Consider the following 19,178-nt stretch of genomic DNA (forward strand, 5'->3'; position numbering starts at 1 on the left):
GCTCCTCCCATTAAACCACAATGATGTCAGTGTTTCGGGAAGAGCTATCATTATGAGATCCCTGTCACTGGTTTACCTCTTCACTGACCTAAAAACACTTCCTTGTGGCATAGATCTCAAAATCTAATTGTACAGAAAGATGAGACATTTGTAAAGAAAAACTTGAGTTAGATTACTTAAACAGGCACCAAAACAAGTTATTTCAAACATTGTGGAAGCATAAGGGTCTTAGGGTTACAGTTCCTGACATTAAGGCTGTTCTGCCCTGGATTGCTGCACCAGACTGGTCACACTGCCTTTCAGAAGGCTGTCAGGCTGGACACAGGTTAATTACAAAACTCAGAGCTCCTGTTGCTTGGGTTTTTTCTATTTCCCACTTGTAGTTAAGGGGAAAACAAAAAAACAAAAATACAAACAAGAGGGGAATAAAAAATGAAAAAAAAACCAAACAAGAAGGAGAAACAGAAGCTGTCATCTTTTATACATTGAGCTGTTAGAATCTGTATGGGGTTTTGTTTTATTATTTTAAAACAAAGTGCCACAAAATGTAAGCACTTCACAATTAATTTTTTTTTACAAACATTCTATTTGATTGTATTACATGTCAGCAGTCTGAAGATTGAGACAGGGCCTCAGGGTTCATGAAATATATATAACTAAATATTTTGAAAAATACTTCCTGTCAGTTCAGTCTGAGGAAAGTAGATAGAATGATGTGTCAAAAGCTGTGGTAATTGAATGGCTGCAGACTGAAGCAAAGCCATGCATCTATTCAGTTATAATCTGTAATTCCTCTTATTTTAGGAAACACACGAGTAGAATGTGTGATGACTGAGAGGCAGTCCCTCTATTAGTGGCATCTGAAGTTATTTTTACAGCTCAGACAAAAGTGTGGATTTAGGTTGGGTAGGAAGCAGCATAGAGACAAAATACCTGGTGGCACACAGTACTGGTACACACACAGAGTACCTGGTGTGGACTGGGTGTTTTTGGGGCATTTCCTGCTCTTACCATCACTCTCCCTGTCTCTGTTGACAATTCCTCTGGAGTCTTGTGCCCAGGCTGCAGTGAGGAGAGGTTATTCCTGTTCTGGTCTTTCACTTTTTTTCAGCCTGTCAGTCATTTAACCTTTGGGTTTTTATCCCCCAGGAGAGAGAAAGTCTTTATCAATGCAGTAGCTGCCAACTGGAGATCAATCTAATCTTAGCTGTAGTTATTTTTAACAGAGCAACATAACAATCTATTATGCTCCAAATAGGTGGGGTTACTGAAGGTTTTATTCTCTTGTTCTCAAGCAAACTGACGGGAAGCAGATGTTCTCTTAGTGTACTCTGAAGTTAGGCCAGACATAGTAAATGAAACTTCCTTGCAGGTACTTGGTCTGAGTTAACAAGAAAATCAAATGCAGAAATAAAGACTGTCTGCTGTTATTTATTTAATTTTGGCTTTGATTTTTGTTGTTTTTTAAATTTTTTTTAATTGGAGTAATCTCTGTTCCTTTCAGCAAGACATCCTGTCAAAACTAGTTGAGTTTTTTAGAAGCTGGTTTCCTTTTCCACAGTATAAGAAAAATGATGACATACTTCACCGACTGGTAAGTGATCACTTTTTTTATTTTTCCATTTCCTTTCCTAATCCACAGGTCTTCCTCTCCTCTGTATCTCATCCTCTGAAAAAAACATATTTAGTCTGTGTTGTTTGTTTTGGCTCTAAGAGTATTACTTATTCTTTAGATAATACTAATTCTGGTTTTCATTTACTGTGCCAAATTGGACACAAAAGGACAGGAGTAGTATCAGTAGCCAGGTTGAAGATGTTCAGAATCTGGAAGATAATATGTGAGAAATAAAGAAATTCTTGAGAGCTGAAATGAGTTTAATTCCAGTATAAGTACCCCTTTGGTGGAAGGCAGTGGGGAGATGCTGACTGAGAAAGCCCACATGTTGCAGCCTAGTGCCTTGTAGAGACCATATAAGACAAAAGGTTCTAGAGCTTCAGCTGAGTATTGCTTCACCCTCTTTTTGAGCTTGTTAGCTCAGGCACAGCACCAGCACAGTGCAGCTGTACTGGCCCTGGACCCATCCTGGCCTCTTTGTTTCTACATGGCTTCTGCTTTTGGGAAAGGCAAAGCAAACCTGCTGCTCTTTCTCTGCAGCACCACTTTCCAGTCTGGGCTTGTCTACATCTGCTTTAACTTGTACCCAGCTCCTTCACACTACTAGTATGGCTTCCAAATGTCACTTTAGTCAGACTGTTCCAGAATCTAGAATCTTGATTTTTCTTTTTTTCTACTTCGATATAAGAATGATTACTTCAAATGGAGCTTCAAAAGAAAATATTGATCAACGTAAGAAGTTAGAATTTTCCATTTCTCACAAAGCTCTGCTGTATTCCAGTTCTCCTTTATCTCAGAAGGACAAAATTTCCTCTGAAAATCTTTCATTTGTGATCTTTGATTGACTTTTTTCTTCCTCTTCCCCTATGAATCAAGGGTATTATCTTAAAAGCAATTTTTAACCTTACTTTCTTGAGATGGAGGCATAACTGAAGAACATGGAAAACATGTTTGTCCTGCTGCATACTCCAGCAGAGTATTGAAATGACACAGGATGCATCGGAGGAGGGCAGAGTTTCCTCTTGCACACAGTCCTGAAACAAATGTTTTCCATTGAAAGTAGAATGAAAGTTATCTGAGGTGACATCTGTGCATGGAATAAAATATCTAAACTAGTTACCTTATGGTTTCATAAAGAATCTCATTCTGTCAGTGGCAAAATGAAACAGATTTTGTACTGTGAAATGTCACACTTGTGTTAAAAGCTTCTAGAGGCTTTTCAGAAATATTCTCTTTTCTCTTCTGTAATTAGCTAGATGCAGGAATGCACATGTTCAGTGTTCGTTCAGTTTTGTTTTGACATTCTTAACTTGAAGTAATTATGGTTTGGTGCAGTATGCAAATGAAAATTTCAGGGGGCTTCTCTGGTGGTTGTGTTTGTCTTCCTGGATTGCGTGTTTGTCTTGAAGAGCTGTAGTTGGGGGAAAAATAGCAAATGCTTAAGGCATCAAATCTGCAACTAACTAACTCCCTAAAGTTTGCCAGAGGTTTAGAGGTGTGAGGTCTTCAGAGACCTGTGCTGTTTCATCTTTGGATTGAGTTCCCTTGGGAAAGATACAGAATCCTGCAGGAGGGAACTCCTGCCTTGTCTTGGGGTCTTGATCCAGTGCACTGACCCTACTGTTATTAAGTGTCCATAAGTGGCTTTTTGCTGACTTATTAGAAATATCTCTCTTTCTAAGTTTTGTTTGTTAATGATAGAAATGATGTGATGACATATTATAAGAAATATTTTCTGTTTTTTTAATGATCCTCTAATAGATTCAGTACCTCTCTTATTCTTATGCAAACATATTGGCATACTCATTGGCTTTTTTCCAGTTATTGTTACTATCTAGGTCAGATCACAGATTCAGTGTGATGCATTCTGCAAGCCCAAACTGTTAGGAAGTATGTGAGCTTTTAAAGTTAAACAAGTTTAATAAAAAGTAGCTACTTGTGATATATCTGAAACATTCCTGTGCCCTGGGAACAGACTGTTGTCAGTAAAGTGTAGTGTGGGTGTTTTCTTTGTTCTGCTAACTTAAAATTAAGAATTTACATATTCTTTACTAATGCCTATTTTTTCTCCTGCCCATTTGTACATGGTAAGGATGTTGGATTTCGAGTTGACACGCTCCGTACCATCCTGCAACAGGAAGTTCTGCTGCAGGAGGATGTGGAACTGATTGAATTCCTTGACCCCAGTATCCTGTCTGCAGGGCAGTGTAAGCAACAGGAAAACAGACAGCTTCCAACGCTACGCTCCCTAGCAACTCCTAATATTTGGTATGGTATTGAGGATATCTACCATTATAGTCACTGAGAAACAAGCAAAAAATATATTGTACATTCTTGATATAAAATGCAACATTAAAGTGACTATGTTTTTTCTCAAGTCCTTGGGTCCTTATAATACTAGTCCCCAGATTTTCTCATATATACACTAAAAATGTAGATAAAATTGCTATAGTCACATCTCAACTGTTTAAGTTATGTCATTATTGATGCTCCCTGTCAAGAAAGAGAACCCTTGAACCAGATTTTTCTGCTCCTAGCATTATTCAGTTTCTTTAACTTTCAGCTGATAAAGTACACTTATAAAATTTGTGAATGTTGTTTACCTTCCAGATGACACCAAGTTTGTGTTTTCATAGACCAGAGGTCAACAGTATCTTGGAGAAATACCTTAAAAAACTGTAGAAAATTCAATAAAGACAAAAGTTTAATGCTATACTTGGGAAGGAGAAGTAAAGTGATGAATAATTGGGTATGCAGTACCACTCCAGGAAAGGACCTGCATATCTCTGGGATGGAATAGTGTTATGATATGTAGAAGATGGTGATCAGTCATCATTTGTTCTGTTCAGATAAGGGAAGGATATGAAGAAGAATAATGCAATTAATCTGCCAGTGATTCCAGCTGGGACTTAGGGGAAATCTTTTGAACTCTGAGGGTACTTAGGAATTGGAATAGCCATGGCATGGGTTGTGGAGTTTGCATTTTCATCTTTGGTCTGTCCATGAAGACTGGTTTAACCAGCCAGAAGCTGAAAATGAATGAAGTGAGCTGATTGTGATTTATTTTATGTGTGGGACTTTATTTTTTAATGTACCAAGGAAGTTAAAGACTGTGTCTGTCCCTTTCAGAGGTAGTTACATATTTGGAATATTTTAACCCTGGGCCTTTACTGAAACCTATCAGTAGCCAGTAGCCCTAAAGAGTTAACACTTGTAAAGCTGGTTGAAATTGCACCACAAAATTGTCCAGGAAATAGAAACTTAGAGATTGTGCCTTATTTTAGAAATGGAAAAATATTCCATGTGAATACTTCCAAACCTAAATGCAGGATACACAGCTATAAGGGATGAAGGAAAAGAAATGTTTTTCATTGAAAACATTCTGGAAAAGTATAGTTGTAATGCACCTTGAAGGTGGTATCCATCCATCTTTCTGAAGACTGTGATTATTTTACAAAGCCATGTAATAATATATATGAAATACAGTGTATTTTCTAGCAGTTACTTATTTATGTTGAATTTTCTAGAGGAAAGCAACAACTTTATAAGCTTTTTAATGTCTTTGAGAGATAACTGAGATACTAGGAACTCTGTCCTTTAAGAATTTTCAAAAGGTGCCAAAATATTTCAAAAGATTATTCAAGCCATCTTTATAAAATTGTGTTAGAAACTAGTGGTGCATTGGTGTCCAAGTTAAATGAGTCAGACTCTAGAAAAAATACAGCTGGCACTAATTGAGGGATTTGCTACCAAAAGAAACATGCCCTTCCCTACTGTACTCTTGAACCTGGAAGTACAGATATTACAGTTCCTACACGCCCTGGCTTATAATGCTGAGTAGTCAGGTTTTTTCTTTTTTTGAATTTTCTTTTCTATTTTTTTAAGTCATATGTTTAAGAAAAACTGACCTTTAAAGTGGTACATTACTCTCCTACTCATACTGTAAAAAAGCTGAAGAAAGGTTTCCTTAGAGTATACGAGCCAAGTAATATAATGTATGTATTCATCTAAACCTGTCACAAGTAGTTTTCACTGTTTCCTTCAGGACCTACATAAAAGCCCCACAATAAGATGTGGTAATCTCAACTGTAACTGAAAACTTGGTAATTTTCCCACTTGTTTGCCCTCAGTAATGTGTGGTTGGTGGTGCTGTCTCTGTTTGCAGGGATGTCTCGTTGTTCCTTGCCTTTGTAAGTGCACTGCTTATGTTTCCTTCGTGGTGGAAGGAATCATCATGGCTGCTGTGCGGACCAGTGCTGCTCCTCTATGCTGTCTTTAGAGTGTGGGGCACCTGGAGAACAGCCAAGCTGCAAATGTCCCTGCGAAAATACTGTATCCAGCTGGAAGAAACAGTGGCCAATAGCCGAGCCTTCACTAATCTAGTGAGGAAAGCTCTTCGACTCATTCAAGAGACTGAAGTGATTTCCAGAGGATTTACCCTGTGAGTCTGTATTTCACTTTATTTGATACACAGATCCATTCAAACCAGCTGTTGTCTAAAATTGTCTTGTTACACTGTCTCCATAACAAGTGAAATTACTGAAAATGTAATACTTAAAGGTTTTAATTTACATGAAATAGTATAATTACCATTCATACTAAAAGTATGAATTCTAACAACTCAGTATCAAAACCCTGCATCCTGAAGGTGAATTAAGTCTCACAAAACTCACATGCCTTTGAAATGTCCTGCATTGCTAGCAATGGAATATATGAACAAATGGACTTTGAACTAAGTTAACTATTTTGGAGAGTATCATTTATAGATTTTTTTTATCTTACATTACCAAATTGATGTAAATAGACGGATCTGCAGGTAATTGCTTATATTTTAGAAAACAGGATGACATGAAAACCATTTAACAAATATGTCTGAAGTAGTGATAACACAGTAATCAGCAAAACCCATCAAACATCATTTCCCACCTCAAGTAAAGTTAACATTAGTCTTTTTCTCTTACATGCAATTGTTGAAACATTTAGATTCTTAAATTAGTTTCTGTTGAATTTGCCTCCCACTTAAGGGATGCAAAAATGTTTCTGATTATTTAGCTCTTGTATTTGTTTGATAAGTTTTGCTGATTTGCTATGTGAAAGGACATCAGAAAATGTTCAGTGCCTGCAGTGATTCCAAAGCCAACAGGTCTGTGTCTGTGCACTCCCATTGCTGTGGATGCTTTTGTGTTGTAACCACCTATGATGAATCCATATGTGTGCCAATTCCTCTGAAGGCTGAAGGCTAAAGGACGGAAACACCAACACCTAAAATATAATCAACTCTCTAAAAAATCCCCAAAAATTCCCTTGTGGGCAGCAAGATGTTTATCTGCACCAGTCCAATTATTCTGCATTCAGACACATGTTCTTACATGCAAGTGTGCAACTTATGACTTCAAATTCTGGATTAATTTTTTAGCTTGAGATACCTTCAGTGTGTTTTACTGAAGAAATGTTTCACTCTCTATGGAATGCATAAGCATGTCTTCATTCTGCCTAGCTATGTGGTTTTTGTTTTGGTCTGGATTTTTGCTGAAGAAGCATATACTTGAGCAATAGGCAGTCTTATCTTTGCAAACGGGTTCTTAAAAAAAATTGTTGTTCAGGCTTGTCCAAATTACAGATGAGAAAAACATTTGGATTTTTGCCTAAGTTTAAGCAAACGAACTTGTGGTCAATGTCTAAATTGCTGCTGCCTTGTTCTTTTACTACATATCTTAGATAACAGATTAACAAAAAACAGATTGGTCTTTAAGCTGATGCTTGATGCAATAGCTTCTTTACTTGAAACTTTGGCAAGCTTTTCAAAAGACTTTGGTATATGGATGGAGTGGGAGAAGTCTGACTGTGCCAGCATCCTCACTGGAACAACTGTACAGGATAAAGAAGTCAGTGCTGTACAAATTTTGGGGTGGTTTAGCCTAGAGGGAGTTCTAACTCCAGAGTGTGCTTTTCTGCATCTAAATATGCAAGAGATGCTGCTGCACAGGGCAATGTGAAATTCTTCACTTAGAATATCTCTTTGAATATGATCCAAAATGTTAGTTTTCCCTTTTTTATTTCTTGAACTTTCTACAGTAAATCTCAGCAGAACAAAGTTTAGTATTTCTGTACTAAGGTTATCAAAATCTGAGTGCTTATTCAGAAAGAATCTCATGGCAATAGAAATGGTTGCATTTGAAAAATTACTGAGTATTCTCTTGTGTTATTTTATATCCTTGAAGAAATGAGATTTCAATCAGGTACAGCATCCTGGTCAGTGTTACATGGGCAGCTGTTTTAAGGTACTGCTAACTCAGCATAGTTTGGCTTGTGCATTGAGAGTATTGTGAGTGGAAAGGAACTGAAGCTGTCATTTAAACAGTACTGAGTTCAGACTTTGATTGTTCTTAGCTAAACCCTAACAGGGCAAGTCCAGGTCTGCAGCTTCATCCTGAAGTTCCTTGTGCTCCACTGCTGGTTTTCCTCCCCATGACACCACCCATTTCTGTTCTCTAGGCTAATTTACACATCCATTGAAATATCTGTCCATTAAAATATCTATTGAAATATCTATGGCTTTGCTTTATTCTACCCTATTTGCCCCTTATTAATTGATATTGGACTGTGTCTGTAAATGGTAGATTATTACTGCTAAGTTTTTGATCAGTTCTCTATATGTTAAGTGGTTTATGGCTGTGTAATAGTGACTGTTACACTCAAATAGATAGTCAAACATCCTTTTGCCTTCATTCCTCTTCCACCCAGTAAAATCAACTGCAGCCACAGAAATCAGGAACTAAGAACTTGAGCAGGGAGCTTGGATTAGATGGCCTCCAGCAGTCCCTTCCAGTCTTAACTATTCTGTGATTCTTAATCCTGTCAGGGTTCTCTTACATTAGCTGCTCTCAAAGACAACTTGATATTCTGATTCCAGCATGGGCTTTGGAAGTGTTTAGTGCTGTTGGAATTTCAGGTGTGTCTGCATGGTACCAGCTCTGTGATGCAGAGATGGCCGAGACCTCACCTGGGTAGGAACACAGGAACAGATTGTTCATAGAAGTGGTGACTTACCCATCCCTGGAAGTGTTCAGGGCCAGGCTGGATGGGGCTTTCAGGAGTCTGGTGGAAGGTGTCCAGGCCCATGGCAGAGGGTTTGGAATTGGAGCATCTTTGTGTTCTCTTCCAACCCGAACCATTCTGTGATTCTGTAAAGATAAATTAAACACTAGGAATTTAGGGGTATGATATGCCTGACAGAAAGACATATGATAGATTCTACTAATTTAGGTTAGTAGAATAAGGAAGAATTTTTTTTTACAAAAAGCACTGAAACAATCCATTCCAGAAGGAAAGCAGATTGTTTTGCTGAATATTGGCAGTACATGCTGTGCATGAGTTACGCTATATTTGTTCTCTATAGGAATTGGAAAAGTCTTCATTGCTGTAGTAGAACATAGATCTCTGTCTCTGCTTTATGGTAGAAAAATTTTGCTCCTTTTCTTTGAGCTTTTTCTTTGAGCTTTGCTTCTGACAATTCACATGGGCTTGGGTCTACAAACTGATGTGAGAGGTTATACATAAACACTTCCAGTTGTTGCTTTCAAAAGCTAGGGAAAGGTTAGAGATTGGCATGTACTGCATTACATGTTGTGTTCCCTAGTGAAAGATACAGCAAGGCTAGCATTGTAAATTTACATTTAGAAATGGAAACACAGTTTGTTTTTATTTTTTTTTTTAGATTTTAAAGTAGTTTCTAAGATGTTATATAAACCATTTTAATAACACATCATTTAAAATGGTATGCAGATATTTTATATTATATTTCAGCTAGCATATTCTATGTATGGCAATATTTGGCATGAATCTGCCTGTGTTAATGGTGTTAAACATCCTGATCTATGGTTCCAGCTTTGCTCACTGGGTGGGCTGCTCTGGTTTTCATATTTGATAGTGAAGGCCACAAGCTATTTCCCCTCCCAGCCAATGTACAGCACGGTCCAGCTAAGCATATGGAGTAGGACTGACTGACACTGCTGACATTTTTCCAGCAGTGTCAGTCTACCAGCTTGGTCAGCTTTTTAGTCAGATGGACTACAGAAATAGTTACCAATGCAGCAACCCACCTCAGGCTTACCAGGTACCCTGTATTTTTTTCCCTTTTAAGTGACTGTACATGAAATCATCTCTTCACTGTGCCCTGGGAAAAGTGACAGCAGAAGTAGGCTTCCAGTCCCCCAAAAATTAATCACAACTGATTGTCCTGTTCTCCAGACTGTGTTCATTCCTGAGTTGATTCTAGTAAAAACAGTCCCAGCAAGTAGAGTGCACCTAGGCTGTTTCCAGAATCTCAGTCACAGGTTTGACATCATTGTATATGAAGAGATATAGCTGGAGCTAAAGTTCCCCAGACCTATTCAATGTTCACCCAGGTCACAATTCATTTTATTTCCAGATGAGGAAATTTCTTACAGTGCTGTAGCCACACTGAGTTATATTCTAATAGGCAAATGGCATTGTTTCTTTTAAATGATATATTCACCTGAAAAGCTGGACCCAAATGTATTTTCCAATATGCTTGTGTGGTGCATACATTTCATGTGTTTACATGTCAAGACTCATAAACACAGCTGCCATTCATTGCATGATTATAAAATCTGTGTCACCTCTCAAATATTTCTCTTCACCTAGAAAATTTTCTGCATCAGGAAGTTAAAAGAATATTGTGTTTTGCATGAAAGGCTATGTATTGGCGCCTTTTTTTCTGCAAAAAATTAATGAAAAATGAATTTGGATATAAAGAGGTATATGTTAAATACATGTGTATTAAAATTTCCAAAGCTGACAGTGGGCTTGTAATAGTTTTGTATCCTGATTGAAATAAGTCTATGTTATGTCTATCATTACTGTACCATTTTAGAAAATTTTAGAGAAAATAAGTGTGCTCAGGAGTTTTGCCATAGCTCAGATGAGAATAAATTTAGGCTATTTTCTGAGGAATCCTGGCTGCTGTCTGAAATTTTGATTAAATATATCACTGATATGCTAAGTTTTTCTTTTTAGTCTCATAGTTACTGAGTGATTTGAAAAAAAACTTTCTAAATAATGAAATAGGCAAAGTGATGTACTATTCTTTAAAAGTACTTTAGGACATCTGTACAGTTGTATCACATTTTACTTTTCAAGTTTGCTTGACAGGGTCAGTGCCGCTTGCCCATTTAATAAAGCTGGACAGCATCCTAGTCAGCACCTGATCGGCCTCCGGAAAGCCGTGTATCGATCCGTCAGAGCCAACTTCCGAGCTGCCAGACTGGCTACCCTCTACATGCTGAAAAAATATCCTTGCTCTGAAAACCCACCACTTCAGGCAGTCTGTGTTGCCTACCTGCAGTTGTGCCAATGTTCAGAGTCAGGATGTCTAGAAGCGTACAGCATCTAATTACACATCTAAACAAGGGAAAGAAAAGGTAGCTTAGTAAATCGGGGCTTGGTTTGGTTTGAAATATGCTTAAAAATTGCCTTTTTGTGTACTGTTCAGTGTGAGGTAAGATTCAGTACAAGATAAGATTCAGTGCACTGAAAACCTTGTACCATTATTGACACCCATGCTTTTGGTATAAGTGCTGCCGATGTGTTTTGGAGCCCTTCAATATTTTGTTTTATAATTCCTCTTAGCCTAAAATATCCTTGCACCAAAATATCCTCTTCTCTGAACAATATGGCCTTTCACTCAACATCCCTGTGTTCAAAGGTAAGTTGGTTTTCACCTACCAAAATTAACTGCAGCAAATTAAGCTTTTACATTAATGTATATCTCAAATATGTTAGAAGGAGATCAGTCTGATAAACCTGTGACAGAGAATTAAAAATTTTAAGTCACAGCTTTATTCAGTGGTGATACAAATTGCATAAATTTGATATATTATCATTCTCACTTCTATTCAGTAGAACTAGACGTTCAGCAATATAAAATTTCAACATGTGGCTAGTGTACCCTCTTTTTGTTAGATAGCTGCCTTCACTGAGTAGAGTTAAATACTTTTGTCCTAATTAAAATTTGTTCCCATGTAGAAGAGAAAATAAGCAGTCATCTTTTTGCCTTATACCCGGCAGTTGTGTCAAACTTGGTAGACCAGAAATTTAATGAGATGGTACATCATATTGCTTGCATTTTGTGTGGAGAGATAGTTGGGTACTAGCAGAAATAGCTCAGCATTTTCTTACACCATTCTTGCTCTGATATGTTCATGTCAGCAAGAGTGCATTGCTCAAAATCAATGAACAAAATTCCATAGAAAAGAGTATTTTTCTTTTAATTCACAATCTAAGGTTATAGAAATTAGGCACTTTGGGTTAAGTCCTTACAGGATGTCATGCAGACCAGTTCCAAGGCTCTCTGCACTGTCCTCCACTGAATTGTGTGGTGACTCAGGCAGTGCTTCCCTCGGCATGCTAGCTGCTTAATACTTTTGTTCTTAAGGGCTTTGTGGGTTCTGCATCGTGGGAATCTGATGTAATTATATACAAGCTGGATGGAGGAAATCTTCTAGCTTGTATTACTGGCTGATGTTAATAATCTTATCCTCAGCTGATGCACAATGGTCTGACACTCCATTTCCCTTGAATTATTTTGATAGGTAAGACCTGGGCATTGGACCATGTAAACTTAAAAAGCTTTGATTTTATTGTGAGGTGATGTTGTTTGTTGTCAAGGCATAAATAGTGTTATTTTTTTATTAGTGATAAAACCAGACATTGGATAGCAGTATTTTAAACTGATATCTTACCCCATTAGAATGGAATGCATATAAAATGCATTCTATGTCTTTGAGATGCACTGAGCACAGGGAAATTTGCAAATTTCCTGTTGTAAATCTAGTAAAAACTTGTTCCTTCTCTTCTGTAAAGGTTTAGTTATTGCATCATGAACTGTTAGAAAAACACATACCTTTAACTAGGGAGAGGGAAAATTCATACAAGATAACAAGTAAGCTAAACAAAAAGTAGTACCCTCTTGAGATTATAAAATTCTAAATTGCCATGCTGGAAGGTCTGAGTAGAGACACTTGGGCATTTTTCAGTGCAATATTTGTTGCATGACCAGCCAATTTGTCACATACTTAGCTCACCCTTGGTGAGCAGGCAAGAATTTTGTAGAAAAGCAGCTAGGATTTCCCTGTGAGGCCCTCCTGTTAGGTCTTTAGATGGGAATGGTGCTTTTGAAGACTAAAATATGAATATTAAATGGGTATATACAGGGATATATTAGCATTCTTGTTTCTCTCTAGGTAAATAAGAGTGTCTGACCTGATAGAGGGTAGACATTTACTGTACAGGCATTTTATTCTGGATTTGACAGTTCATTTTTAAGTAGCATTGCCTTCTTTCAAGCTAATAAGGCATGTAAGTTAAACAGATGAATGAAATATTTTCACAGAGACAGAAAAATTTAACTAATCTAAGGTAGTTAGGCTTTAGTATTTTGGCTTTAACAGAAGGCATTAGGGCTAAAAATACTACTAGATCAAAGTGCACAAAGGAAGTGTGTTCCTGTATATAATGGTGTGTATATGTTTAAACTTTCTAAATGTTTGATCCTTAGGATGCTAATGGGGGCATGGGGTCAGTTCTCTGCTTTCATCTCTCAGATAAGAGATGGGAGTGGAAGGGCTGCAGTAGAGGAGGCAAGGCAGGAGGTGCAGGAGGCCACTGGGAATCCCTGGCTGAGATACAGTATGGGTAAGTGGCTCCTTAGTCAAGCCTTGCATTTGAGATGTTGCCTGGAATTTATTGTTAGCATGACTTAGGAATCCACATCTGTCCAAACTGCTTTTTGTGGCATCCATACTGTTGGAAATTCATGTTACAGGAAAAGGCTAACAAAGAGTACAAGTAGTTTCTAAGATAAATGGTCCTGAATTTTCAATTTATGATGGAGTTATCATCCTCATCCTATGTGCTCCCTCTGCTGGGCATGCTGTCAGGTTAATTTAGGATAGACACTATTTATGTGAGGCAGGTGCTGGTGACAAAAGTAATATTCTGATCCCGATTAATTTACATTGCAGGGTTTTGTCTGAACACTTAATAGGCTTCTTCCTTTATGGGCATTAGGGATAAAGGAGGGAGAAATGTGGTTTTTTAGATCTTGGACACTTTGCTTTGCTGTTTGCTGGGACACAGAATATTACTTTTTCACACAATGTTCTTCTGCTTAACTGGTAAATGCCTCTTGAGCAAATCCCTTTTGCAAATTCAATCCTATGAAAATTTAGCACATGGAAAATTTGGGTGTGAAAGTGGATGGAACTTGTAGCTTCCCCCAGAAAACACATTAGTTGGGCAAGAGACAAGTGCTTCTATTTGGCTTTATGTGCAAGAGATAAGAGCATTCAGTTTCTAGATCAAACTGTAAATGAAAAAACACATATTTTAAATTAAGATCATCTTTTCATTACTGCTTTACAAATATATATATATATTTCTGTGGAACAAGTGTGATTTTGTACCTAGGGCCATAAGTTTATGTTTCTGTTTTAAAATTAATTTTACTAATTTTTGACTGGGTAACTATCAGAAAACATGCAAAAATCTTGAACTATTCCTCCCCAGCCTGAGGTTAGCCTCAAATTAGTAGTATTTTAAAATAAATGCTGCCTAGTCTATGAATTATTTTATCTGTCTTCTGGTATCAGTTATATTGGGCTTGCTTCCTCCTTCTAAGCATTTTCGGGGACTGGAAATGTACATTTTCCTACTGAGATTTTAAATGTGCTGAATGGTGTTGATAGATACCAGTTTGCCACTCATCCTGTCAAGATCATAAGTGAGGTAATCAGTAAGTTAATGGTATGACAGAGAGCTCCTGTTCTTCACAGAGCTCTCTGAAATGTCAAAGAACTTTTACTGTAACGACCTCTGAGCAGTCCATCCACAGACAGACCTCTCAGTGAATTCACATCCTGAGTTTAGTCTATACCACAGGCTACCTTGAAAACTTAAAATTGCACAATTGTTCTCTCTCTTCTGTTAATAACCGGTTTAAGATTGACATGAACTATCTCTTGGAAACTCAATATTTAAAAGTAAGCTGTTTCACTCATTCAAAAGGGATGCAGGGATTTTTCATCAATCTACTTTGTTTCTTTTTATGTGTTTGTATTTTGACATAGGTGTTTTGTCAATGTCTTATCTCTCATCCTCTAAGAGCCTTTAAAACTTGTGCTTCAAATAAGGATTTCAAAATTTCCAGTTAAACAGGATTCACATGGATTTGGGATGAAAGTGTGTGCTTTCATAAAAGGTGCCTGGAATAAGAAACCTTATTAAGTATTTCTTTACTTTTCTGTGTTTTTAATGCAAAAGTGACTTTGTTTACCGCCTTAACTCCAACTAAACTTACCCTCTGAACTCGGAGAGTGACAACGTGACCAGCTACATCTGTGTGGTCCCCTTTAAGGAGCTGGGTCTGGGACTGAGTGAAGAGCAGGTCTCTGAAGAGGAGGCACACAATCTGACTGATGGCTTCAGCTTGCCTGCACTCAAGGTAAGCTCTCCTAGAAGGGCTTAAGGCAACCATGCAGGCTTCTGGTGAAAATTTTTCTCTTGTCATGATGAAGTCCTGTGGCTTGTATGTCCTAGCCTGTAGCAACACACTGAATTGAGGGTAAGGTGTAGTCAATCAAGCTTTTATTATGTGTTTCTACATTTATCAGCATTCATGTGATTTCTTTGTGCATGTAGAGAAAGACAATACAATACAATACAACTTTAAGATATTTTTCTGTGAATCATGGAAGTTCAAGTCAGAGTTCTACAATCAGCTTGATCAATCCCCTTAAACAGGATTTTTTGCTCTCTGATCCCAGCTGAATAAAGTAATTTCCAGATGTTTTTCAGATAAATTCCAGTTTAATTATTTTTTTAATCTAATCTCTTGACATGAATAAAAGGAGAGACATCGGGAATCACAAATTGGTTGTAAATGCCAAAGGGAGTAGCTGCATGTAGTCACACTGAGGAGTAGAAATCATAAGCTTGGATCCCTGCTGCCATGAGCCAGTGTAGTTCTTTGATCTTTGAAAAACTTTTAACTGAACAGAGTGACAACCACATAATGGCCTTTTTATCTATTTTGTTTTGAGATGTTAGGTATTTTTTATTTGCATGAGTCAATTGGAAGGAAGATCTCATTTGAATGCAAGCCTTGTATATTCTAATGGTCCTCTGCCAGGGCAGTTCCCCTTGAGCATTGTCTTTTTAATGAAAAGTTCCATTATTATATGACTTCTGTTTCTCTAGGGTTGGTTTTTGTTGCATTTTTTTCTCTTAATTTATAGACCTTGACTTCTTTTGTTCTGACAGTAAATGTTACCAGTAATAGTGATTACTAAGCTTTAAGGCATTGTCTAATTAGTTGTAAGCTAAGAGCTACAATAAATAGCATTGGGATTTTTTTTCTTGCATTTCATTAGCTGAAGTTCTAATTGCAACCATGTAAGCCTGCTAATATACCCACTTCTTTTTAAGCACAAGAAGGCAGTCAGAGGTGCCCAAGCTTGTAAGCTAAGCCTTTGTTTGCCTGCAATTTGCAGTAATTTAACTGAACTCTGTTTTAGTTAAACTGGTTAGGATGCTTTCTGGATACAGTTAAGCTCACAACAACTAGTAAATCTCAATTTATGGTAAGTCATAACAGCCAGCAATGTAGGCTGGGTGTAGTATAGCTGAACCAAACTAAATTAACATAAATCAGTCCTAAGCAGATTCCTGTCTAGGTATAACATACTTTGATAACCTTGGGACATGTTTGTGTGGTGAGCCTTGGATGTATGTGCAGTCCTCTTCAGGTATTTTTTTTCACTTTGAGAGAATTTGTCTTTATATTAAAAAGCAGGTCCTGCTAAGCCACATGACAAATATAGCAGGTACCTTTTGGTTACCTTGTCCTTGAAGTAAAGCAATTTAAAGAGTGAAAAATTTTTACTTAAGAAAAAAAATACCAGTCTAAGCTGAGGAGAGTCTGTTGGGTATTTTCTGTGTCAGCAAAGATCATCAGTAGTTTTTGGCAGAGCAAGCTGCTTGCAACCGTAAATACATCTGGAATTTCCTTTTCTCTTGTCGTTGTGCCTTTTTTCAGGTAGGTTTATCTTATTATTATCAGTTCCTGAAGTCCACTATTTCTGTGCTACTTTTTACTGCCTGTGATTTATGTCTGGTGGAAGGGATTGGTCTTCTTTTGTGCTTGTTGCAGCATGAGCTTTTGATTTTTTGTACAGGGCACTACACGTTCAGGAACACTTGAGTGATTGCTGCCCATTTGTTTGCTTTGCATTTTTGCCCCCAGCCAGATCAGTCTTGCATGTGTGCCCCAAATTAATTTCATGTCATTCATGTATTCTTTTTTCTCATGAGCACCTTTTGTAAATTGAGATTTCTTTTTTCTTTTGGAATACTTTATCAGTTTGCATCCAAGTATTTTTGACATGATGAGTAAATGTTTTGTCTTCCTTGGTCTGGAATGCTTGTGAAAAGTTTCAGTCTACACCTCATAATTACCTACAACTGATCCCTTTTAATAAGGGCCATTATTGCAGAGAAAAATATCATCACCTTTCCTTTTCATTTTAGATGTAAAACATGTTGCTGTACTGTCATGGTCTACTAAACAAACTTCTCTAAACTAAGGAAACAGTTATTTTCATTTCACTGGAAGTGGATGTTCTCAAGAAATTAAAGTTTTGAGTTACCTTGCTCCTAGATAGACTGGCCTCTTTAGTACCATATATAACATTGCGAATCAATCCATTTCTTAAAAGCCTTTTCTTCCTTAGTAGTATTGGTAGAATTTCTCACTTCAGCTGAAAAAAAAAATAAGTTAGCAGCTCAGCTTTCTTCAGATGTAGAATTTTTTTGTTGTTGTTGAAGTATAGTGCAATTAGGCTCATATTTCAAGGTTGGGTGTGGGGCAATGCAGTAGTTATTAGATTGTAGAAATGACAGCTTGTCCTCATAAAAGGAAAAATGTCTTTGCTGCCACTGGAATTTTGGCATGACTTAATGAGCTGTAGGGTATGTGGAGATTATAGCAAATAATGAAACTGGCCGATGGGAGTATGAGGTTTTGGACTCCGACAACTTTCTGAGCATAATTGCATTTAATATCCTTCATCAAGGAATTAACAGTCACCTAAGGTTCACAAGCTCTGAACCTTATGTGCTCTGGAATACCCTTCAAAAACAGTCAGCGGATTTTTGCAGTTTTTCAGAGTTCCTGTTGCTGGCCAAGGAATGTTTGCGTGGTGTATCTGTACATTTACTTTGGAAGCCGCCTGCCTTCCCAGGTGCACATAGCTGACCCTCCCCTGTTTCGCAGGTCCTCTTTCAGCTGTGGGTAGGGCAGAGTTCAGAATTTTTCCGGAGGCTGGCGCTGCTGCTGTCGCCGGCCAACGCGTCCCCCAAGCCCTTGGTGTCCCCGGAGCGGCTGCCCCACCACATCCTGTGCGATGTGACCCAGGGCCTGCCTCACACCCACGCCGCCTGCCTGGAGGAGCTCAAGAGGAGCTACGAGTTCTATCGCTACTTCGAGACTCAGCATCAGTCGGGCTTGCAGTGGCCAGCCAGGGCCAAGCAGGAGTCCAGAGAGCTCAACAGTCTCCAGACAGCGGTACGCAGCCTGCAGCTTCATCTCAAGGCACTGCTCAATGAGTAAGTTCACACGTGAATTAAGAGTGTAGAAGGCTTTGGACGTGAAGTTCTTTGGGTTGTCACCTTGTGTCCTCAGCTAAAAGCCAAAAAAGGCAGATATAGTCTTTGAAATCATAGCCATATCTTTACACAGTATGAGCTCAAATATCCCTGGTTACTATGGAATATAATATTTTTCCTGGGTATTCTTTGAGTATCTTGTGAAAACTTGAAGATGAGCAGTGCTCTAAGATTTTTGCCTTGCTTTTGTCACTCCCTTAAAAAAATACGAAAACATAATTATCTTCCATTGATTTTTCAACATAATAAATGCTTTATAAGAACATTGAGCTCATGTAAATATCATGTAAATATATTTACCTAGTAAATATCCTTAAAGATTTTTTCACTGCCTTGGTGCAACAGTTGAGACTGTTCTACTCCTTTAATCTTACATATAAGAATTCTATAACAAATGCAGGTAAGCAATGTATCTTGATGTAGAAAAAAGTATTTTAATTTTAAAATTTTGGGGCATCTTTGAGGAATTGACTGAGTTAGGTTCTTTGGACTTGAAGAAAATAACAGTACATTAAGTTCTTACATTAAATTACATTAAATTATTGAAAGAATGGTGAAGTTAAGTATTTTTTATTACTTACTGCTGTTTGTCTCCTCATCACTTAGGGTAATAATTCTTGAGGATGAGCTTGAAAAGCTTGTTAGCACTAAGGAGACACCTGAGTTGACAACAGAAGCCCATCAGGTTCTGGAACAAAAACTAAAGTTTATTCAGCCTCATATCCAAGCAAGCAACAGCTGCTGGGAAGAAGCCATTTCTCAGGTGGAAAAAATGGGTGGAAGAAACCCAAATAAAAAAGGTAAATGTGAGGCATTAATT

General features: G+C 37.7%; 1 protein-coding gene across 4 annotated transcripts in view; it reads left to right on the forward strand.

Annotated features, from left to right (window-relative positions):
• Positions 1-19,178, forward strand: part of VEZT (vezatin, adherens junctions transmembrane protein) — a 47,324-nt gene that overhangs the window by 17,721 nt on the left and 10,425 nt on the right. For 2 of the 4 annotated variants that reach the window (XM_079303229.1, XM_079303227.1), the window contains exons 3-9: positions 1,505-1,594; positions 3,708-3,883; positions 5,781-6,056; positions 10,790-10,927; positions 14,990-15,137; positions 17,967-18,298; positions 18,965-19,158. In XM_079303229.1, coding sequence (XP_079159355.1) covers positions 1,505-1,594; positions 3,708-3,883; positions 5,781-6,056; positions 10,790-10,927; positions 14,990-15,137; positions 17,967-18,298; positions 18,965-19,158 — 1,354 coding nt within the window. Of the gene's footprint in view, positions 1-1,504; positions 1,595-3,707; positions 3,884-5,780; positions 6,057-10,777; positions 10,928-14,989; positions 15,138-17,966; positions 18,299-18,964; positions 19,159-19,178 lie in introns of all 4 variants that reach the window. The other 2 variants (XM_079303228.1, XM_079303226.1) reach the window with 1 other exon arrangement.

The sequence above is a fragment of the Erithacus rubecula genome, assembly GCF_903797595.1.
Source record: "Erithacus rubecula genome assembly, chromosome: 4".
Classification (NCBI taxonomy): Eukaryota; Metazoa; Chordata; class Aves; order Passeriformes; family Muscicapidae; genus Erithacus; species Erithacus rubecula.